Genomic DNA, 21,130 nt, shown 5'->3' with positions numbered 1-21,130 from the left:
CCCTTGAACCGAGCCTGCTCCTACCTGATCCAAACAAGGACTCGCGTTTTTAAAAACCTGAAGACCTGTGACATTCCACACGACCTGTGAAAGACGTTTTCGAATTTATTTGGAGTTGTCCTCAAAATGGACTTTGACAGAATGAAGGCTCAACTCACTTTACGGTCACCTCATGTTAGATACACGCACGCACGGACACACGTTACCCACCTTATGAACCTGCTGGGCTCCAGATGATGCCTCTGGCCATTTCCAAAGAGTGTAATCCATCAAAGAATGAGTATTCACTCCCAGAGAGGACATGCTGAAGAATGTGCCAGAGGGAGGTTACTAAAATCGGCTTCTTTACCTTACAGACATCTATTTTATTGTAGAGAAGGATAAACTCTGCGCAGATCCGCTCAGGTAAAATTGTGGGAGAAACACTCCAATCACAAGCCTACTTTGCCAATAAAATATTGCAACCTTTATTTAAAATAAAACACAAGTTGGCAAGCCTTGTGAGACAACAGGCAGACAGCATTCCCCTTTCAAGGGCCTCATTTATTTACATCAAGTTTAACACTGTTAGCAGTTCACAGTCAGACAACAGGGTGAGATAATTAAATTAGAAAAACAAAACACCTGAAAATATATTACAAGAACAAATACCTGACAACACTGGTAGTGTGACCCATGATTGATGTGTTTTCAATTAAATCCCATATTGTCTCACTGTGTCCCCTCAGCAACGCACACAGCGCTAGGCCCTCTGGACCTCACTCTCTGTGCACCCACCACGCATACACCTGTAGGGCGTGACCTTTGGTATAAAGGTTAAACAAGTTTTAAAGACTCGGAATCATATTTTGTAGGACAAAGTTCTGTCAACCACCGTGAAAGGTTCAAACGTATCTTTGCCAAGCGAGCATAGCACTGGGTTCCTCCACTGATAGTCATTACAGAATCAGATTGCAAAAAGGAAGTGTGGGGTCCGCCCAGGAGCGGGGGGCGGGGGGGGGGGGCGGTTCTGAATATGCATGAACAGCTCGGTCGGCCTGTTCACGGCAAACACACCAAACCAGGGCACTGCTTCTAGTCACCACGGGGAAAGATCTGAGGAACTCCTCTTTCACCTACTCCCCTCCTTTGTCAGCACGGCAACGGGGTCTGTACATAACGTGGACGTAACACATACCCTCTATATAGATCCGAGATACGAGGGTTTTCAAACATAGGCCCTAATGAACTCTGAGATGAGTACCTCATTGTCCTTTCTAGTGTCTGAATCCTAATTTCTCTGAAAGACAATCACCCTTATCAAGGTGATTTCTCCAGATCTCAGAGAACTTCTCATAACGGAATCCCAAGAACAGTGGCCACAGTGAAAAACGGCTTGTCACAGTGGAGGAAGGCTGGCTTACCTGGCCTTCATTCAACCACCAGAAACATCTCAGTCTCTTGGCCTCCTTGCCACTCTCAACGCATGGAATGGTACTTCTGAACTGTGCAGAGCAGTACCTGGGACTCACCAGGGATGGCACTAAAGCACTGCAGGATCCTACAGTATCTTCTTAATCGAGAATAAACTTATCTGGCACACCTGTGTTACTGCTGTTACAGCTGATGAAAACCATCCTTATAGGTGAAAATTTTATTAGTCAGAAGTCCCGTTCTCCAACTGAAGTTCATGGTTGAACTTAATGGCTTAATTTCACGTTTAAAACTTGTATCCGGAGGCTCAGAAACAAAGCTAATCAAGCTCCAACGACACCATCCATTTCCTTTCTTAAAACCTGCTAGCTTTGGACAGTTCACCTCCACCATGTCGTGAAGAGTTAACTGGAATGCTCCCAAGACCTCAAGGCCTGTGTGTACAGCTCAGTAGCCTGGAGTAACATGCAGGACCCAGAAATTTGATCCTATGAGTAACATGATGAACAGAGAATTTCACAAAACAAACACAGAAGGATATATAGGGTGTGGTCTGAGGACAAAGTGGAGCCTGAACTTGTGACTTAAAGCAGACACCCTCTTTCCCTTAGATGGTCTGCAGGTTAGATCTGTTCGCACGCCATCTGTGACCTTGGGCTGTTAACCAGGGCCTTGCTACTGTAGATTACTCGGCAATGGGAAAATTAAAGGATGTAATTTTTCTGAGAGAGGTAAACAATTTCAAATTTATAATTGTACACAAGAGCAAAGAAGTGCGCTTGGGGGCAGGAAGGGTCCAGTTAGAGCAACCTTCCCCCAGCTTACCAAGCGGAACAGAGAAAGTGCAGTCCGCCACATCAGCGCCCGGTACGGAGAGAACATCTCAGGCAGGGACTCTGGCTGCTGGTGGGGCTTTCAGCCACCGCCACCCACCTACCAGTTCTAGCTCACTAATCGTGCAACATCAACCCAGCTTATGAGTCTTTCCTCCACAAAACACACAAAACCCATCTCTGAAAGCACAATCCTCAGAGTGACCTCTCCCACTCCAAGCCAGCCTAGAGTCAAGATGACCTGCCTGGGCCTCCTCACCCAGGGAGGAGCATGCAACCTTCCCACCCTGGTTATCCCAGGGTGGAGCCCTCCCTAACTTCCTCTCCTTTGGATCTAGGACACGGAGTCAGAAATGAAGGCAGTATCATCTTACACGTGTCATCTCACCATGAAACACACACCTCAGGTATGGCATGAAAAACAGCAGCCCCAGAGCAGAAACTCCTCTTTTTGTACATTGCATAAACTTCACACGAGAGAGACTGGAGCTAAGACAGTCACCTGGGCAGATGCTCTGCACAGTGGCCAGGTCCACAGCCCTGAAATCCACCCACACCTCCCGGTACTACTCGGCAGGGAATGGCAGTGACCTTCTGGCTTCAACAGAGCAGGTGTAACAATAATGGTTACTCCAGGCACTCAACAAAAGCAAGCCTTGCATGTGTTTTTTTCAATTCTGGTAGTTGGAAAACTGGAACTCTAGCCAAAAGATTTAAATATCCTGACTGTTAAGAGCGGGACAGGTTTTAGAACCAGCCCACAGCCTCTCCCCTGTCTAGTGAGGCTATGGCAGGCAGCAATTTCCTGGGTGGTCATGCGGAAGGTACGGATGCCACCCCTGCCTGTCTTTGTCAGAAGGGTGTATCAGCTCCCTTGGAGGTGCCTTGCCCTATTTCTTTCCTGCTCCCACACATTCAAACCAAAGCAGACATTTACAAAAGAACTGAGCTTCTGGCTTGACAGAAGCTGAGCCCGAGATACAGACAGCTGGGGTCTATTAATTCATAAGAAACTTACATCCAGAGACTCATCTACTTAAGAAAACAAATGCTTAGGACACAGAGATGGACCCCAAATCCAGGTAGAACAAGTTAATGCCAAACAAGATGATGAAACCCCCAAATCATTATGAATAAAAATGCAGACAACCCTGTCAACCCAATGTGAACTCTCGTGGGGGCTTATCCTGATAGTAACAATGATGTCAGTAGCAAAAATTGGAAGGGAACAGGAGAGGTCAGAATGCAGTGTGCCTATAACTCAAGTGGCCACCAATGGAATTTCCTCTTGGGTATTTTATGATTTAACAGGAGAGTAGTGTTTACTCATTTTAGACAAAAAAAAAAAAAGAAAAAAGAAAAAGAAAAACCACACACAGATGAATATCAAGCTCATTTCTAACTGGCAGGAAATCCTAGAAAACTAATTCCCAAAGTGCACTGGTTCTACGGCCATCTGATCCCCACCCTTCCCCCACCCACCCGACCCCCACCCAGCCCCCAAAAACAACAAAACCACACTGGACGTGGGTTAAAAAAGACACTGTCAACATCAACAGGTAACGAGTCTGCTCCCACCACACTTAGGATGCTAAATGGCTGAACATGTAGTGGAGAAATGTTCAAAGATAAGAGGGCCTCAATTCTTCCTCAGTCAAGGTCCCCGGAAGAGCTGCTTTGTTCTGGAGTATACATTACTACTTTTTAATGAGTATAATTAAACCAGAAAGTTGGTCCGTAGTTTTCTGAAATTATTCGGCACTGAGCTACAATTTTAGCAAAACACTCACTATACCTGCACATAATTCATTTAGCAGTTTCATATTTACAAATGCGATAAGTTATAGGGGTGATTATTTATATACTTGCATTTTCAGGTCCCCCACAGGTAAAAGCCTATTAAGTCAATCAGCATCTAACTGACTGTTTGATCTTCTAAACAGACAATACAACCTTACAGTTAAATTACATTTGATACTTCTCTCAAAGTGCTTTCATATACATTATCTCATAGTCATTAAAATGATATGGAATAAAGTTGTTTTGTTTTGAAGAAAAAGGAATGTAGGACTAGGTTTTTTGAAACTTAAGTTGGTATTTATTACAAAGTGCAGACTACTGCTGTGTTGCCGAGGTCTGTCCAAAAGAACGACCCCATATAATTTTTTAAATTACTGAGCTCTACTGAATGCCTGCTTTGCTAGTGTTGCCATTACTAAACATTCAAGCCCCTTAAGGTCAGAGAGTGCCAGGAGCGTGTGCTTTAGAACGTGTGCAGCACTGTGCAAGCTGATTGTCTATCTGAGCCACTTTTTCTGCAGTGTCTCACAAGGCAGCAGGAATGGTGGAAAGACCCCACAACCAGAAAGTCAAGAGACCTGAACCCTAGCCTAGGCTCTGTCACTAATTAATTGAGAAAATGGGCAAAGAACTTAACCATCCTCTCTTCCAATTTCTTAAGCTATGAAGAAAAGGGTTGGGGTACTGATCGTGTTCAGGCAATGCTGAGACACATGGAGGGATTCTTGGAAAGCACATTTGCTGAGACCTCGCCCCACTGGGAATTCTGATCTGGGGTGAGCCAATGCATCTTTTTTAAATCCCAGGGATTTTGCCACACATCCCTGGCTAAGACTCGACTGGACTAAATGTTTGTTAATAGTAGTAGCAGTTAGCATTTATGGAGTGCTCATTATGTGCCAGGCACTCAAGCTAAGTATCTTACACACATTATCTCATTTAATCCTTACAAACAACCCTGAGGTAGTTACTATTATTATCCCTGTTTTCCAATGTGGAAACTAAGGCTCAGGAAGGTTAAATGACTTGCCTTCTAGACTGGCTTAGAGTCTCAACTCTTAATCACTATCTATACTGTATCCTTTAAAACTCAAAAGCTCCATGACTTTAGTTAAATAAACACAGACTGTGCCTTAGCAGTCAGCATGTTTTATTAACTGGGCACTATTTACTAGCCAATTTCCAATTGAATTGTAAGAAAAAATCTAATTTAACCCCCATAATTAGAGCTGGGAAAGGGTCTTACTATAATGACGTCAATGTATAGCGGTCATCTGGAAAAACACTGGATGAATTTCGTAGGGCCAATCTTTTTTAAGGCTAGATCTCTGAAATTCACAATGCAAGTCTGTAGGAAAATATACACACTTTAATATTACACAAAGCCTTTTAAGAAAATACTTCATGTAAAGCACAATCAAGATGTATTCTACACAAAACACTGCATTTTAATATAAGAAATCTAAGCTGAAATCATATTATCTGTACATGAAAGGATCCAAGCTGTGACAGCCCAAAAGTATGCATATATATAACCACTTTAGAAAGTTTTCAACACCTTGAAGAAGGGCTCTCACTCCCCTGCTTTGCTTTTAAACTTGATAATGTTTTTTAGTTTCTAGAAGCAGTTTTCTCTGCTGTAAACTGAAACTTTTAAATTTATGTAAGGTTATTTTTAAAACCTGGTCCTTTTCAATTAGAAAGAGGAACAAAATCTAAATTATACTTTCATAGTAAGTTGACAGTGCCTCTTTAACCTGAGCCCTGAGCCCACAACTCCTGAAGTCACACAGTTCAAGCACCGTGTGGATGGGGTGTGCTACAATAGTTAATGCTACTCCTGACAGTGTTGGGAAAAAGCAATCCATTTCATGAACTTGTCGAGCACCGACCGTAGGCAAGACAGAGCCAGGTGCTGCCCCTGAGTAAGACACAGTCCCCACCCTCAAGACTGTTCTGCGGTGAGGAAACCGGGGAGCTTACATACACTCAGTAGTGTTCCTCCAAGGCTTATTTTCAGAGCTCTCAAGGAAAGACCCCCTGCTTTAAAAAAATAAAATAAAATAAAATAAAAATCCCCTGAAAAAACAACTACATAATTAATCCCTCAACTTGCATCCCACAATGACGGATAAACTTAAAAAGCAGCATAATATTCTAAAGTTTTAGCTTTCCCTGCCCCACCCTTAAAAGGCTAATTGCTAAAACAATTTCAAGTTTGTGGAAATGACCGATGAAGGGGAGTGGCGACGAAAAAGGTGGGGGGACCGTGGGCCTCCATCCAGGCCACAGGGAACCCTGTCTTCACATCCAGCCACTACAAGAAGATGAGCCACATCACCAGTTGCCTGCGCTGCACCTGCAGGTAACACACAGAAGGGGCTCATGCAAGCCAGCCAGGGAGGCCCAGGACTGTCTCCTCCCTCCTTACCCTTCTCGTGGCCTGGGCCTCCTTTGGAGCAGCCATAGTAAAAATCAAAGTTTTCTTTCTTTCTAATGAAAACTAAACTTCCTCCTCGGTCAAAGATGACAAACTCTGTCCAAAACATAGTTTTTCCTCCTTAGTATTCTAGCCCAGTTAGCATACTCTCAGCAGTTCTAAATTTCCATTATCTGCCACTGAGCAAAGAGAATCAAAGACCATTCACCGTAACGACACTGCACTGAAGCGGCTCTCAGGGGATAGCTATATACTTATTTGCAAAACACCCTTGAGAAGATGTATCATTACCTTCACTTAACAGATTAAGAGATGGGGCTGTGGCCTGACAGTGGACAGATCGCATAGCTAGGAAGAGAACTCACAGTTCATCAGTGTTTAATTCCTATCTTCCTAGGTTAATAACTCCTTTAGGAGGAAAAAAATTTATTCTCCGTGGGCGGGTGGGTGGGTGGGGGGTGGTCATAAAGCTCTAAAACAAGAATGAAATATTAATTAAAATTAGACCTGATATCAAGAATATTAACCTCTAATCAATTAGGTTCGGTACCATATGATCCTATTAGCTTCCATGATTATAACTGAATAGGGAAGGAACAGGCCTATTTTTCAAGGGCAAAACATATTGGAGGGTTAAGTCACTAGATTTTTAGGATTTAATCAGTGTTTCCTGGGAATGACCTGCCCCTTCAATTATGCATTCTTCAAATAAAGGTGAAATGACAAAATAAATATCGAAGAATAGTCCCAATATGATATTTATAAACAAGCACAACAATGAGGGGGAGGGGGCATGTGAAAGGAGAAAAGCACGTGAGAGCGATCTGGGGTAATTCACCAGAAATCCACAGAGAGTGACTGTTTCTTCCTGCTCTCTACCTAGCCTGGCTCTAAGGTGATAAGGAAGGAGAAAGGTACAGAGAAACGGCCACTGGGACCAAGCCAACCTCTCCGTTCAGTCACAGACCTCTGGCCCTGGCAGTTGAATTCCAAGAAGAGACCTCTCTCCTGGCATTTTAGCCAGAGAAGGAATACACAGCTGCTCAATCCCGTGGCGGGGGTGTCGGTGTGCAGGGACACTGTATCAGAAAAGGGTTCCCAAGAGAACCTGGTGACCGCTGTTTTCAAAACCAACTCTGGTTAATGCCCTGAATGCTGCCAGAGATGAAGGAAGACGGCCCGCCCGGCAGAGAGCAGAGAAGAACCACTGAGGAGCCCCCTATGCCTGCTGTTGATAGACACCAACAAGCAGAAAGCCACTCGTGGTCCATGAGAAAGTGACATACTGGACTGGGAGAAGTGACTTCTCATTGGTGTGAAGCCACGAGGAGGAGGTCTCACTCTGACCACTTCCTAGCATCTGTTACTTCCTGCCCCGACTAACGCTCCAATGGAAAACAGGACCGGAGCAGGCTCCAGCACCCGGGTCTACAGCTCTTACTCCAGCAGTGACCTTGTGGAAAGAGCGGCTTCCAACAGCCTCGGCGAAACTTCTCTTGGTACATTCCCAACTTTCTTTCTGTCCCACCCGACTCATTAGGTGAGCTGGAGCAGAATCGCCATTAGTACCTACAGGGGCCCCAAGTCCATTCCCCTCTGTGTGGTGCAGAGCGAGAGCCAGAGCCAATCCACCGTGTTGGCGCCGTCCCGCGGCCTTGCCGGGAACAGCCCGTCACTCGCTTCTTCGTGGTGGGACCCGCACGCGTCCCCTGACGTGCCAGGGCAGCTTCCACTCCCGTCTGCCGCTGCTCCGCCCCCGCCCAACTTCCCTGTCCTATGTGTCTGCTTTTTGTTATTTTTGAGATGAACCTGTAAACGTGAGAACTCAGAGATCTGAGGTACTTCACATAAACACACTCAAGTATCAGTCTTTCATTCTCTGAAAACAAGAACACAGGAAAACAAGCCCCTCTCCCTCTCCCCTCAGAAATGTGAGCACCTTCCCACTAGGCTAACAGTGGCTACCTCTGCACCACATCACTGATCTCCTGTACACATGACAATAAGTTATTAAGGACAGGGTTTGCCCCGGGCACGCCAGCAGCTGCTGAAGACACCTGCAGCTCCTGCAGGCTGAGTTCCAGTTTGCTCACAGCCTCTCGGAAGGCGAATTTGTTGCGAGTCTGGGGGATGCAGTCCACATAGCCTGAGCAGTAGTCGAGCAGCTGGTGTCCGGTGTCCACCAGCTGGCTGTTGGGCACGGGTTCCGTGATTGCACTGGACAGTAGGTCGGCACATTCCAGCAGGGCCTCCTTGCTGATTTTGTCTGCTGAGATTTTCTCAGCCGCCTGTTTGGTTTTTCTCAGAGCCACTTTAGTACCTGCTGTGCCATTAGCCATTTTGGCCGGCGAGATGGAAGAGGTGGGCAGAGGCACTTGAGGCGGAGGCATCGCTGGCCTCCCAGCTTTCCCACTGACGGGCACTGCCCCTGGAGCTGCCTTCTTCCCTCCTTCCGGTGTCTCTGACGTGGGCTGTCCTGCAGCGGGGGCGGTCGGCTCTTCCGTGGGGTCTGAGCACACGGACGGATGCTGCAGTAGTCTCATCACGGGTGGTGGGGGTGGGGCACACTTTGGTTTTACCCGTCGGGGTCGGTCCTTGTCTCCAGAGGATGTGACCTGATGCTCAGATAAGAGTTTGAATTTATTGCCCTGAGAGTCTGTGCCAATGAGCTGCACGTCAGCTGGAGTGTGCTTCAGAGTGGGTGATATGAGGACTGGCACTTTGTGGTTGTGAGTGGTCGGGAGGGCTGCTGCAGCCTTGGCCGGGGAAGACCAGCCTGTCTGCTCGCCATCCTCTGGGACTCCAGCCATGCCAAGTCGTGTTCCGCCATTCCTCTCCTTGCTCTTTGGGGCAGCTGCCACTCCAGCCACCCCCACCCCCGGAGAGTCCTTCTCTGTAATGGCTGGATCCCCAGAGGGGGTTCTGAGAGGAAGAGCTGTGGCTCCTCTAGGCAAAAGTTTGGCTTTTGGTCTCTCCCTGCTTGGAGCAGCACCTTCCTCTGATTTTTTTGGAAGCATGTCATTGGCCCTGTCCACATTCTCTTCTGGCTGAGAAGAGGTGGACACTGTCCTTTCCAGTTGGAGTTTGGACCTCTGGCAGTTCCTGGGAAGGGTCATTGCCATCCTATCCTGCTCTGGAAGCCCTGAGGACATGGAAGATGTAGAGTTTGACCTTGGAAAAGGCTTGGAAGTGTCATCACTGGCTGTGGGTTTACCCGCTCGTAAGCCCAGTGTCTTTTTGATTAAGCGTGGTGTAAAGAAGCCTGTGATGCCAGACCACCCACCCCCAGCAGTGCCGCTGCCCCCGCCCCCACCGCCATCGTCATTACACAGGTTCCTCTGTGCAAAGCTCCCCCCATAGCACTTGGGTGGCACCAGATTCGCCTCTTGCTGGGCAGGAGTGAAAGAGAACCCATCAGCATGCTGTAGAGAAGCAACAGATGAGAAGTTACCCGTGAGTTCATATTTCTTGTGGGGTTGATTCTCCATTTCTCGGAAGGAGCTGCTGCGTTTAGGGGGTGTGGGAGCATTTCTCTTTTTCATGAAGGAGCTGAAGAAGCCTCCCTTCCTATCCCTGGTGAAGCATGTCTCTTTGGCATCTTCCAAGAGGCTGCTGGGTGACTTGTCTCTTTGTTTTCGAGGCAGTGCTGGGGACCCACTGGGGGCCTGTGCACCTCTAACGAACCCTGAAGAGAAATGGCCAATCACTACCGTGAAAGACAAAAAGTGACTCCATTACACTTGAAATACTAAGGTTTAATGTAATTGCAAGAGTTCTGTCGGCATCTATTAGAAGTCAGGTATTAGCAGGACTCATAGGAAACTAATAAATACGTTACCGTTTCACATTGCTGAGTGTTCCCAATACAACATGGGAAATAAATAGGAAGCAATAACCTACTTTCTACCTCGGCATTTGTCTTTTCTCTAAATGCTATAGCACACCCTGGCCTCAACTATCAGGCTCAGGGAAGCAGTTTTTGCCAGAACTACACAGATGGTAATGGTCCGGGATTTGAGAGCTGAGAAAACGGAGGGGGAGGCAGAGCTGTATGGCGGATGGAAAGATGAGGACTAACAACGCTGGCACTGCAGAGCCCCGGACCAGAGCAGGAACTAAAGCAGACACCAGCCATTCTCTCCTCAGGGAACATGGACAGGAAAATGGAAATAAGGCATCATACCCCAAGGTTCTTGAAACAAGGCAGTTTAATTCTACCTGCCTAGGGATCCATACCTGGTGCTGAACTAGAGGCAGAATTTTCTGTGGCATCCTGTGTCCCTTCGATATTCTCCTTGTTCTCCACCTGTTTCTTCAGCGTTCGGGTCTTAGAAGGAAGTATAGGCAGTCGGGGCAGGTATGGAACAACAGACGAGGAGGAGGCAGCCCTCCCAAGCTCCTCAGCTACCTCTGTGAGAAAGACAAGGTGACTGATCAAAAACAATTTCATGACACAGAAAAGGAGGTTTTTGTTTCAGAAAAGGTATACAACGGAGGAAGAAGCTGGAGAAAAGAGCACTAAAATATACAAATGGAATCACAGAGCATGTACTTTTACGTCTGCCTTCTTTTGCTCAACATTGTGACGGCCGATTCCTCCATGCTGTTGCATGTAGCAGAGGCTCCCTCTCCCAAGTGTGAGCATACCAAATTAACCCATCCTTCTTCTGGTGGATATCTAGGTTGTTTCCAGTTTGGGGCTGGAAACGAATATGCTGCTACCGACACCCTGCTACATGTCTTTTGCTTCAGAATTGTATGTACATCTGCTGGGTGTATACCTAGGAGCAGGACCGGTGGATTACAGGGTGCACATCAATTCAGCTTTGCTGGGTCTTCTCAAACTCTATCCCAAAATGGCTGTAGCAATCTATACTCCCACTAGCCTTGTATTAAAGTTCTGATTACTCTGCATGCTTACCAAAGTTTGATATTATCAGGCTTTTTGTTTTTGGTTTTAGCCATTCTGGTGTAGATATGTAGTGGCATCTTACTGTTCTATTCTGGACTTCCCTGATGATGAGTAATGATGGTAAGCATGGATTCATATGCTTTCATATTTTGGATATCCTTGTTTACTGAGTGCTTGTTCAGAGGCTTAATAAAGCAGATTTCTGCACTTAGTTTTTACATTGCACCTTGCACCAAGAAGGAGGGTGGACACATTTCATGTAATGCTGCATTTCATTCATAAAACAAATGAGGCTCCTGAAAAAGCATTCACTGTATCAGTAAGCCTCGGCTGATTCAACGTGGCTATGCGTTTTTGGGGCTTCTGCTGGGGCAAAGACATACTTTACTATTCACCCCTTAATAAAAATGAAGCAAGCAGGACTGATTAAACTGTGAAATACTGTGATTTTTTTTTTTTTTTTACAACATTTTGGTGTAACTATTTAAAAAATCAACTCCCCCACAAGAAGGGGCACATGGCATATAACCCAAGTCATGCCAGCGAGACTGTTTTCTTACGCTGCTGCCTACAGCAGCTGGGAGACAGACGTTAGCTGTGAAGATATGACCTCGAGGAGGCTAGCAACTGTGTCCCATACCTATTGGAAGATTCTGAGGATGAGATCAACCTAGAAGCAAAAGTAAAGTGATACTGGGTGGGAGAGGCTGTGAGAAGGAGGAAGTCCTGAAGCTACTTGATTCTGTGGCTTCTACTGACTCTGAGTTAGCACCATCCCTCCTTTCCCATGGTTTGAGCCAATAAATCCTCCCTTCACTGCTTAAGAAAGTTTGAGTTAGGTTTCCTCCACTCACAACTAACTAATGAATACATCTTCTTAAGGTAGGAACTGTGTCTTAGCTCTGTGTCTTCAGTATATGCTAGCCAAAGATTAAATGCTATGATTAATAAAATGTGGATTAAAAGAATCTTAAATTTCTGGTTTAGCAACTCTCAACTGCAGTTAGCTTCAAAAATTGATAATGGTTGATTTTCTATAAGGATATAACACTTTCAAAGGAAACAGAACTATTTAAGGATTCAACAGAAATTAAAAGGCGACACAAAAGCACCAAAGAAATGGAGCCTATGACTTCTACCACTTCAACTCCACATGAAGGAAAGCACACAGAGGAAGAAGAGAGCTGGCCAAGGAGCTGCTCAGTGTGGCCCAAAGGGCTGCCTGTATGCTCTGTGATGTATGTGCACAAGCTTCAGCTTACAAAGGAGTAGGATGAAAATACTTTGCTTTCAACCTCAGTATTTACTTTTCCCTTTGATTTTATCTGAAATAAGTCACTAATGGAAGAAGACAAAAATCAACTTGCCTGATTTCCTCTTCTAATATTTTGAAACCTGAACTTCAGTAGTGAGCTCTATGTTCAATTATGAAGGAAAGGAAAAATCTGAAAAACGTACAAAATTCTGGAGCTATACTGAAAAACCTAGTAAGAACACATAACTAAGAATTCTATGTTTTTAGCTCTCTAGGAATAGCTTCACTATATAACAAGTGTTTACTGTTTGACCCTTGCATGTAATTTTAGAAGCACTGTAATACCAAAGCAGGAAACTGCCTGTATGTATGTATGTATGTACCCATACACTTGTTTTTCAGATAAGAAAAGGGCTCTCACTGTTCATAGCTTAACATGCTCATTTTAAAGTATTCTCCATGTCAACATATTTAAAAATGTCATTTTAAACATTCAATTATAAGCATATAGTAATTAACAGCCCACTGGATTTTTAAATTGTTCTCAATTTTTCAATATTATAAACTATACATCCTTGTAGCTAAATCTTTATTCATACTCTTATTTATTTCCTTAAGATATACTCCCAGAAAATAACTTTCTGGATATTGGGAGGTTTTTTTGTTTATTTATTTTGAGAGAGACAGAGAGAGAGGGAGAGCACAAGCAGAGACAGAGAGATGTAGAGAGAGAGAATGTAGGGCTTGAACTCACGAGCCACAAGACCATAACCTACCTGAGACGAAATCAAGACTCGGACACTTAACCAAGTGAGCCACCCAGATGCCCCCAAATTTCAATATTAAAAATGAGCTAGAGACATAAAGACACATTTAAAGAAAGCAAAACAAAAATAACAGAGGCCACGAATTAATTCAGTATCCTGAAATGGAGTCCCAAACTGCAGGAATCTATAATTTTTAATGTTATTACCACCCCTACCACCACCCATGACTGGCCACCAACAGTGAATCACCAGATTCTCACCTTCAGAAATGCTGGAGTCATGGAACATGGTTTCAAAAGCCTGATGTGTTTCAGCAAAAGACGGCCTGTCGGCAGGGCTCCACTTCCAGCCTATGTAACAAAAGAAGGAACTAGTGAAAGCTCTTTATAAATTAACCATCCAGTGGCACACCTGAGAGGGAGTGCTGTGCATCATGGAAACAGCAGAGGCATAGCATGTTCACAGGTGTAGTGAGCCCACATCCTAGGGCTGGTCCTTCCATGTAGCCTTAGCTTCTGCCCTTTCTACTACAGGGATAAAGAGGGGTGGGGAGATGGTTTCTAAAATGGAAAGTTTTCTTCTACTGGAAAAATGAAAAAAGTAAAACCTGTCTTCAAACTCATTCTAACCTTAAAATCAGCTATCCATATTCAGAAATATAACAGGCCATCAGAAAGGAGGAACTTAGAGTCCACTTTGACAAAAACAGGACAGTAAGGAAAATAACAAGACTTATGCTTAAACACAAATGCAATTTAATTCATTACTCACCTTCCAGCTCTCTCATCTGTAGGAAGTCAGAGGCTTCTGTTTACTCATCAGAGGTTACTTTCAGGTATCCTCCAGAGTCTTTAGGAATCGTTTTTATCTAGTTGAAAGCAGACTTCCCCTATCTAATCTCCAAACTCAAGTGCTTATTACCCTATTAAATATGCAAGTGGGCCATGGAAAACTATTCTCAGGATTCCAATTAAGACACAATGATTGGTGGAAATGCAAACTGGTGCAGCCACTCTGGGAAAACAGTATGGAGCTCCTCAAAAAATTAAAAATAGAACTACCCTACAACTCAGCAATTGCCACTACTAGGTGTTTATCCAAGGGATACAGGTGTGCTGTTTTGAAGGGGCACATGCACCCCAATGTTTATAGCAGCACTATCGACAATAGTCAAAGTATGGAAAGAGCCCAAAAGTCCAATGACGGATGAATGGATGTGGTATATATATACACAATGGAGTATTACTCGGCAATCAAAAAGAATGGAATCTTGCCATTTGCGACAATGTGGATGGAACTGGATGGTAGTATGCTAAGTGAAATTAGTCAGAGAAAGACAAAAATCATAGGACTTCACTCATATGAGGACTTTAAGAGACAAAACAGATGAACATAAGGGAAAGGAAACAAAAATAATGTAAAAACAGGGAGGGGACAAAAACCTAAGAGACTCTCAAATAGGGAGAACAAACAGGGTTACTGGAGAGGTTGTGGGAGGAGGGATGGGCTAAATGGGGAAGGGGCATTAAGGAATCTATTCCTGAAATCATTGTTGCACTATATGCTAACTAACCTGGATGTTAATTTAAAAAATAAATTAAATAAAAATTAAAAAAAAAAAAAGACACAATAGTTGGGCCTTCTGGGTGTCTGAGTTGGTTAAGCATCTGACTCTTGGTTTCGGATCAGGTCACGATCTCAGGGTTGTGATATCGAGCCCCACATTGATTGGGCTCTGCACTGAGCACAGAGCCTGCTTGGTATTCTCTCTTCTCTGCCCCTCCTCCCACACTCCCTCCCTCCCTCCCTCCCTCCAAGATAGATAGACAGATAGATAGATAAATTCTCTTAAAAAAAAAAACCTCAATGGTTTGTCATATATGCCAACTAGCTGATAAATGACCAACTCTTTATATGCCATGAGGTTGGTCACTCTAACAATACTGAGAGGAAAACTATTTCTTAGTATCACTAAGAATCACTGTCTTAACCTTTAAAATCACTGCCTTAACCTTTAAAAATTAAAAAAAAAAAAAAAAAAAGAAAACCACTCACATGCTCTCATAAGTTCATAAACCTTAGGGGGGCATCCTTCAGGTTGTTCCATTCGATATCCTTTTTCCAGTAGATCATAGACCTGAGACAGGTCAATACCTGGATATGGTGACATTCCATACGTAGCAATTTCCCACAGCAATACCCCAAAAGCTGCATAAGGGATAAAAGAAATAAAAAGCTGAACGTTTCTTCTCTGATTTGTTATTTATTATGTACCAACAGGTAACTTCTCTTTTAAATTCTGCATAACATTCACACTGTTACATTAGTATACTCTTCTAATTCTTCTAGCATTCTGATTCTTACAGCTGAATTTGTCCTTCTAAGATATTTGCCACAAGAATGCTTCAGGTATAACCTCAAGACTTTTATTTAGATCTCCTTTACTGCAGTGAGGGAGAATAAATTATGATCATAAAAAGCCTAGGTCATAACTGAACTACTCTTAGAACAATCTATGATCTATTTAATGAGTTTCAGTTTTTAGATCAGCTAATATTAGGGGAGTAAAATAAAAATGGATTCATTTAAAATCAGAAAAAAAATTACGCTAGAAAAAAAAAAACTGCTGGACTTGGTCACAGGTTATTTCTGAGTTTGAGATTCCTGATAAAAAATCACTTCGTCCCGGTTGCAGATAAAAAGTGACAACTATTTCTGCTGGCCTACAGCCCAAATTTCTAGACTTGTTCAGTCCACTGAGCATCCACTAAATCAGAATTCTTTTCAGTGCAACAGAAACAAGATGAGTTACAAGAGCAAATTCTAGATGCAATTCCATCACGCTTCCTTGAAAAGAGAAGGCGACTCTGCGGCATGATACTCTGGAAATAAGCAATAAAATCTAATAAGGAAAACAGGAAACTTTACAGAGAAAGGATCAGTAAAATCCAATGCAGTCCAAGATCTAGACTGTGAGCTCTTTGAAAGGACTTTTTTTTTTCACTTTCTTCTTTACACTTTTTAAAAATTTATTTAATTTAAGTAGGCTCCACACCCAATGTGGGGCTCGAACCCCTTTCTCTACACTTCTTTCTATGCTAAGTACCTAGCACAATGCCTGGCAGACAGTAGAGATTTAATAAATGCTTGCTGAATGACTGATAAAGGATGGGGGTAAGGCAGAGTTTACTGGTCACATAAAAGAGAAATTCTAAAGAATGAAAGAACATTTATTTATTTATTTATTTATTTATTATTATTTTTTTTTATATTTTTTTCAACATTTATTTTTTTGGGACAGAGAGAGGCAGAGCATGAACGGGGGAGGGGCAGAGAGGGAGGGAGACACAGAATCGGAAACAGGCTCCATGCTCTGAGCCATCAGCCCACAGCCTGACGCGGGGCTCGAACTCACGGACCGCGAGATCGTGACCTGGCTGAAGTCGGACGCCTAACGGACTGCGCCACCCAGGCGCCCCTGAAAGAACATTTATAAAAAAATAAAATGACAGGGGAGCCTGGTAGGCTCAGTCGTTTAAGCTTCCGGCTCTTGATTTCGGCTGAGGTCATGCATGATCTCCCGGTTTGGGAGTTCAAGTCCTGTGTCAGCCTCTGTGCTGTCAGCGTGGAGTCTGCTTAGTATTCTGTCTCTCCCTCTCTTTCCGCCCCACCCCTGCATGCAACGTCTCTCTCTCAAAATAAATCTTAAAAAAAAAAAAAAAAAAAAAAAAAGAAGACACAGAAAAAGTCCCTTCCAAACCTTACCCCAAACGTCAGATTTAATTGAGAAGGTATTGTAGGCAAGACTCTCTGGTGCTGTCCATTTAATAGGAAATTTGGCTCCCGCATGAGCAGTATAGGTGTCTCCAGTCATTAGTCTACTCAAGCCAAAGTCAGCCACTTTTACCACATGGTTTTCTCCCACTAGGCAGTTACGGGCTGCAAGATCTCTGTGGGAAAGAGAACCCTAATGTGATTCCACTCAGACAGTGAGGAAAATGGTCACGAACACATGCTCTATTCTTAGTTCTTTGTGCTACAAGCAGAGTTGATAAGTCTGTGCTGACAGATATGGTAGTATTTTATGAGAGCTGCTAACATGGTAGAAAGCCACTAATTATCCACCACTTGGAGAGTAGTCATCAAGAGGCAGTTATGTGATACTAGAAGAAAGCAGACTTCAGAAAATGGGTTCCTGTTTGTAAGTACACTGGGCTAGGTTTCAGAGGTGAGCAAAGATGCTTTTCTACAAGGCTTTAAGTTCTTAACTGAGACGGAAAGCTTTTTTTAAAATTAAGCCATTAGATGGAGCAAAAGGCTCTTGGATATAATCCTGGGCAAAATAAAGAGCATTCTGTTTTAAGAACGGCAAAGGCTCCTCATTAATACTTTAGCCAGAATACAGTAGGTTTATAAGATGGAAATGATATTATAGTGGGTGGGTCCTGTGAAATAGAAAATTGCTTTCTTGGGTCATCTGGAAATTTCCGGGAAGGTCCTCACATTCTTCTCTTCATTTGCACATCAAGCAAGGTAGCTTCACAGTTAGAAATAGCAATGATTGGGCTTTACACACCTATGGATGAAATTCTTCTTCTCTAAATACTCCATTGCAGAAGAGATCTGAGTGGCCATATAGAGCAGTACGACTGCAGTCACTTCATCTCGGTTGCACTCTCGGAGATAATCAAGCAAGTTGCCGTAGGGCATGTACTCAGTCACGATGTAAAATGGTGGCTCCAAAGTACACACACCTGATAGTTCAAGAATAGAGCTTGTTTTATTAGCATAGATTGAAAAATTCCACACCACTTCGTCAAGAATAGTTGACAAATTTTAAAGTCTAGTTCAGCAGTAATCTTTTCCCTTCTTGCCATCACATTCTCTGAAAGTAACACAGCAAAGGTAAGTTGCTGGTTGAGAAGGGAGTCTCAGCTTCCATTACATCATTCTCTGGAAATCCACATGCATTTAAGCATCTGCCTGTTTGGGCAAAAGCAGAGTTACTTACATTAATTCCATAAGGGGTCTGGAAGACCAAAATTTCTGGAGTTCTGTATGTGCCCCAGATTCTGAGCCTCACCTGCACACTAACAATGTTTATCTGAAAGTAACAGCAATTGTGTATATGTTGAAAACTGTGTGAGCTCAGCCTGTATAAAGCTTTGTAAAAAGACTGCCTGGGGCGCCTGGGTGGCTCAGTCGGTTGGGCGGCCGACTTCGGCTCAGGTCATGATCTCGTGGTCCGTGAGTTCGAGCCCCGCGTTGGGCTCTGTGCTGACAGCTCAGAGCCTGGAGCCTGTTTCAGATTCTGTGTCTCCCTCTCTCTGACCCTCCCCCATTCATGCTCTATCTCAAAAATAAATAAACGTTAAAAAAAAAAAAAAAAAAAAGACTGCTTCCATAGTCAAGGATTTCACTGACCCAGGGTAGATTCCTTACAAAGAATCAACAAGAAGCTGAGGCACCTGCATGGCTCAGTTGGCTAAGCGTCTGTCAGTTTTGGCTCAGGTCATGATCCCACGGTTTCATGAGTTCGAGTGTCACATCAGGCTCTGTGCTGACAGCACGGAGCCTGCCTGGAATTCTCTCTCTCTCCCCCCTCTCCCTCTAAATAAATAAATAAATAAATAATAAAATATATTAATAAATATAAATAAATATAATAAAGTAAAATAAATAAAATACATATATATATATTTTTTTATTTAAAAAACATTTTTTTAACGTTTATTTATTTTTGAGACAGAGAGAGACAGAGCATGAACAGGGGAGGGGCAGAGAGAGGGAGACACAGAATCGAAAGCAGGCTCCAGGCTCTGAGCCGTCAGCCCAGAGCCTGACGTGGGGCTCGAACTCACGGACCGCGAGATCGTGACCTGAGCTGAAGTCGGACGCCCGACCGACTGAGCCACCCAGGCGCCCCCATATATATATATATATATATATATTTAAGAAAGAAAAAAGAATCAACAATAAGCTATTTCCTTTGGGACGGTTTGTCTTAACGTGAACACCCAAAGAAACTGGCCCTCCTTCAAAATGGGCAAAGAGTTCAGGCAACAATTTCTTTGTGACCTGAATAGCCATTCTATCACAGCATAGCACATTCTGCTTAGCAAGGTAAACTGATGAGTATGGTCACAATTTTTAATTTGCTTCTTTTCAACAGCTTTTCATTTAATGTCTCTACCTTGTAAAAATATTTTGTGACAATGTTTGGTTTGGCATCATTTTGAGTGGTTCTGAACTTGAATCTGGGGCAATTACCACAAGCTGGGCAGTTTTATATATTGTAATCAATCTAGGCCACTCTCTCCTGGGCAATTAAAAAAAATTTTGTAATTAATATATGTATGTATGTAATCTCTACACCAAACATGGACCTCAAACTCACAACCCCAAGATCAAGAGTCAGATGCTCTACTGAGTCGGCCAGCACCGTGTTCCAGGGCAAATTTTTGTTTTTTAATGTTTATTTTTTTTATTTTTTTCAACGTGTATTTATTTTGGGGACAGAGAGAGACAGAGCATGAACGGGGGAGGGGCAGAGAGAGAGGGAGACACAGAATCGGAAACAGGCTCCAGGCTCTGAGCCATCAGCCCAGAGCCTGACGCGGGGCTCGAACTCACGGACCGCGAGATCGTGACCTGGCTGAAGTCGGAGGCTTAACTGACTGCACCACCCAGGCGCCCCTTTTAATGTTTATTTTTGAGAGACAGAAGGACAGAGTGTGAGTGGGCAAGGGTCAGTGAGAGAGGGAGATACTGAATCCAAAGCAGGCTGCTCTCCAGGCTCTGAGCTGTCAACACAGAGCCCGACATGGGGCTCAAACCCACGAAACCGCAGGATCATGACCCAAGCCAAAGTTGTACGCTTAACCAACTGAGCCACCCAGGCGCCTCGCTGGGCAATTTTTAAACACAGTCTGTTGAGTAAAATGACAACTATTTAGTGAAGTAGATTTGTACTTGGAGCTTCTGCCATGGTGATTCAAAAGGAGTATGTGGAGACAATGGGGTTGGGAGACGAGCATCACTAAGGAAACCCATGGCTCAGAAGCTCCCTCACCTAATAGCTGTACCAGATTAGGATGCTTGATCTCCTTCATCACTGCAGCTTCTTTCAGGAACTCTTCCACCTCCATGGTATCTTCCTAGAAAGGGGGGGGGGGGGGGGGGGGAGGGGAGAGAAGAAAACAAAACAAAAAAACAGAAGAGGGACAAACCCCCATTTTAATCATTTGAGTCAACTCACAATCCTAAACCTACAGCTTTAAAAAACTTCTTTCAAAAATACTTTTGAATATTTTAGCATATTAAAGAAATTTTATCAGAATCTAAGAATAGGCTCCAGACACATCCAATTAAGAAACAAAAATGCCCCTAAAATGTATCCAGTATTTGAAACAAAAGTGAAAATTAGCAGGGCAAGCAACGGAATATCATATCCCATATCCCATCACAAGGGAAACATGGCAGACCTGGATGGTAACTCAGTTCTCAGTTTACTTCCTTACACATCTCAGCCTTTGAAACAGGAGACAGAAGGGTTAGCTGTTTACACATTTGTCTTCCTGACACATTCCTTAAGGAGCAATGCACATGTGCAAAGCCATGCATGTTGTCTCACACTCACAGTAGGCTTAATAAATGCTTGCTAACCAGAATGGATTACTACTCATAGCCAGAGCAGCCCTTATAAGTGAT

The 21,130-nt window shown here is 43.7% G+C and overlaps 1 protein-coding gene across 8 annotated transcripts in view; it reads right to left on the bottom strand.

Moving 5' to 3' along the window:
* Window positions 1-443: 443 nt before the first annotated feature.
* Window positions 444-21,130, bottom strand: part of ABL2 (ABL proto-oncogene 2, non-receptor tyrosine kinase) — a 115,582-nt gene continuing 94,895 nt past the window's right edge. For 4 of the 8 annotated variants that reach the window (XM_045452742.1, XM_045452744.1, XM_045452743.1 and 1 more), the window contains 8 exons: window positions 20,493-20,577; window positions 17,997-18,174; window positions 17,186-17,370; window positions 15,476-15,628; window positions 13,681-13,770; window positions 10,723-10,896; window positions 9,938-10,171; window positions 444-9,628 (listed from right to left, as the gene is read on the bottom strand). In XM_045452742.1, the coding sequence (XP_045308698.1) occupies window positions 8,448-9,628; window positions 9,938-10,171; window positions 10,723-10,896; window positions 13,681-13,770; window positions 15,476-15,628; window positions 17,186-17,370; window positions 17,997-18,174; window positions 20,493-20,577 (2,280 nt within the window). In that variant the 3' untranslated portion in view covers window positions 444-8,447. Of the gene's footprint in view, window positions 10,172-10,722; window positions 10,897-13,680; window positions 13,771-15,475; window positions 15,629-17,185; window positions 17,371-17,996; window positions 18,175-20,492; window positions 20,578-21,130 lie in introns of all 8 variants that reach the window. The other 4 variants (XM_045452738.1, XM_045452740.1, XM_045452739.1 and 1 more) reach the window with 1 other exon arrangement.

The sequence above is a fragment of the Leopardus geoffroyi genome, chromosome C3 (assembly GCF_018350155.1).
Source record: "Leopardus geoffroyi isolate Oge1 chromosome C3, O.geoffroyi_Oge1_pat1.0, whole genome shotgun sequence".
NCBI classification, from domain to species: domain Eukaryota; kingdom Metazoa; phylum Chordata; class Mammalia; order Carnivora; family Felidae; genus Leopardus; species Leopardus geoffroyi.
This window is presented reverse-complemented; position numbering and strand designations above follow the sequence as displayed.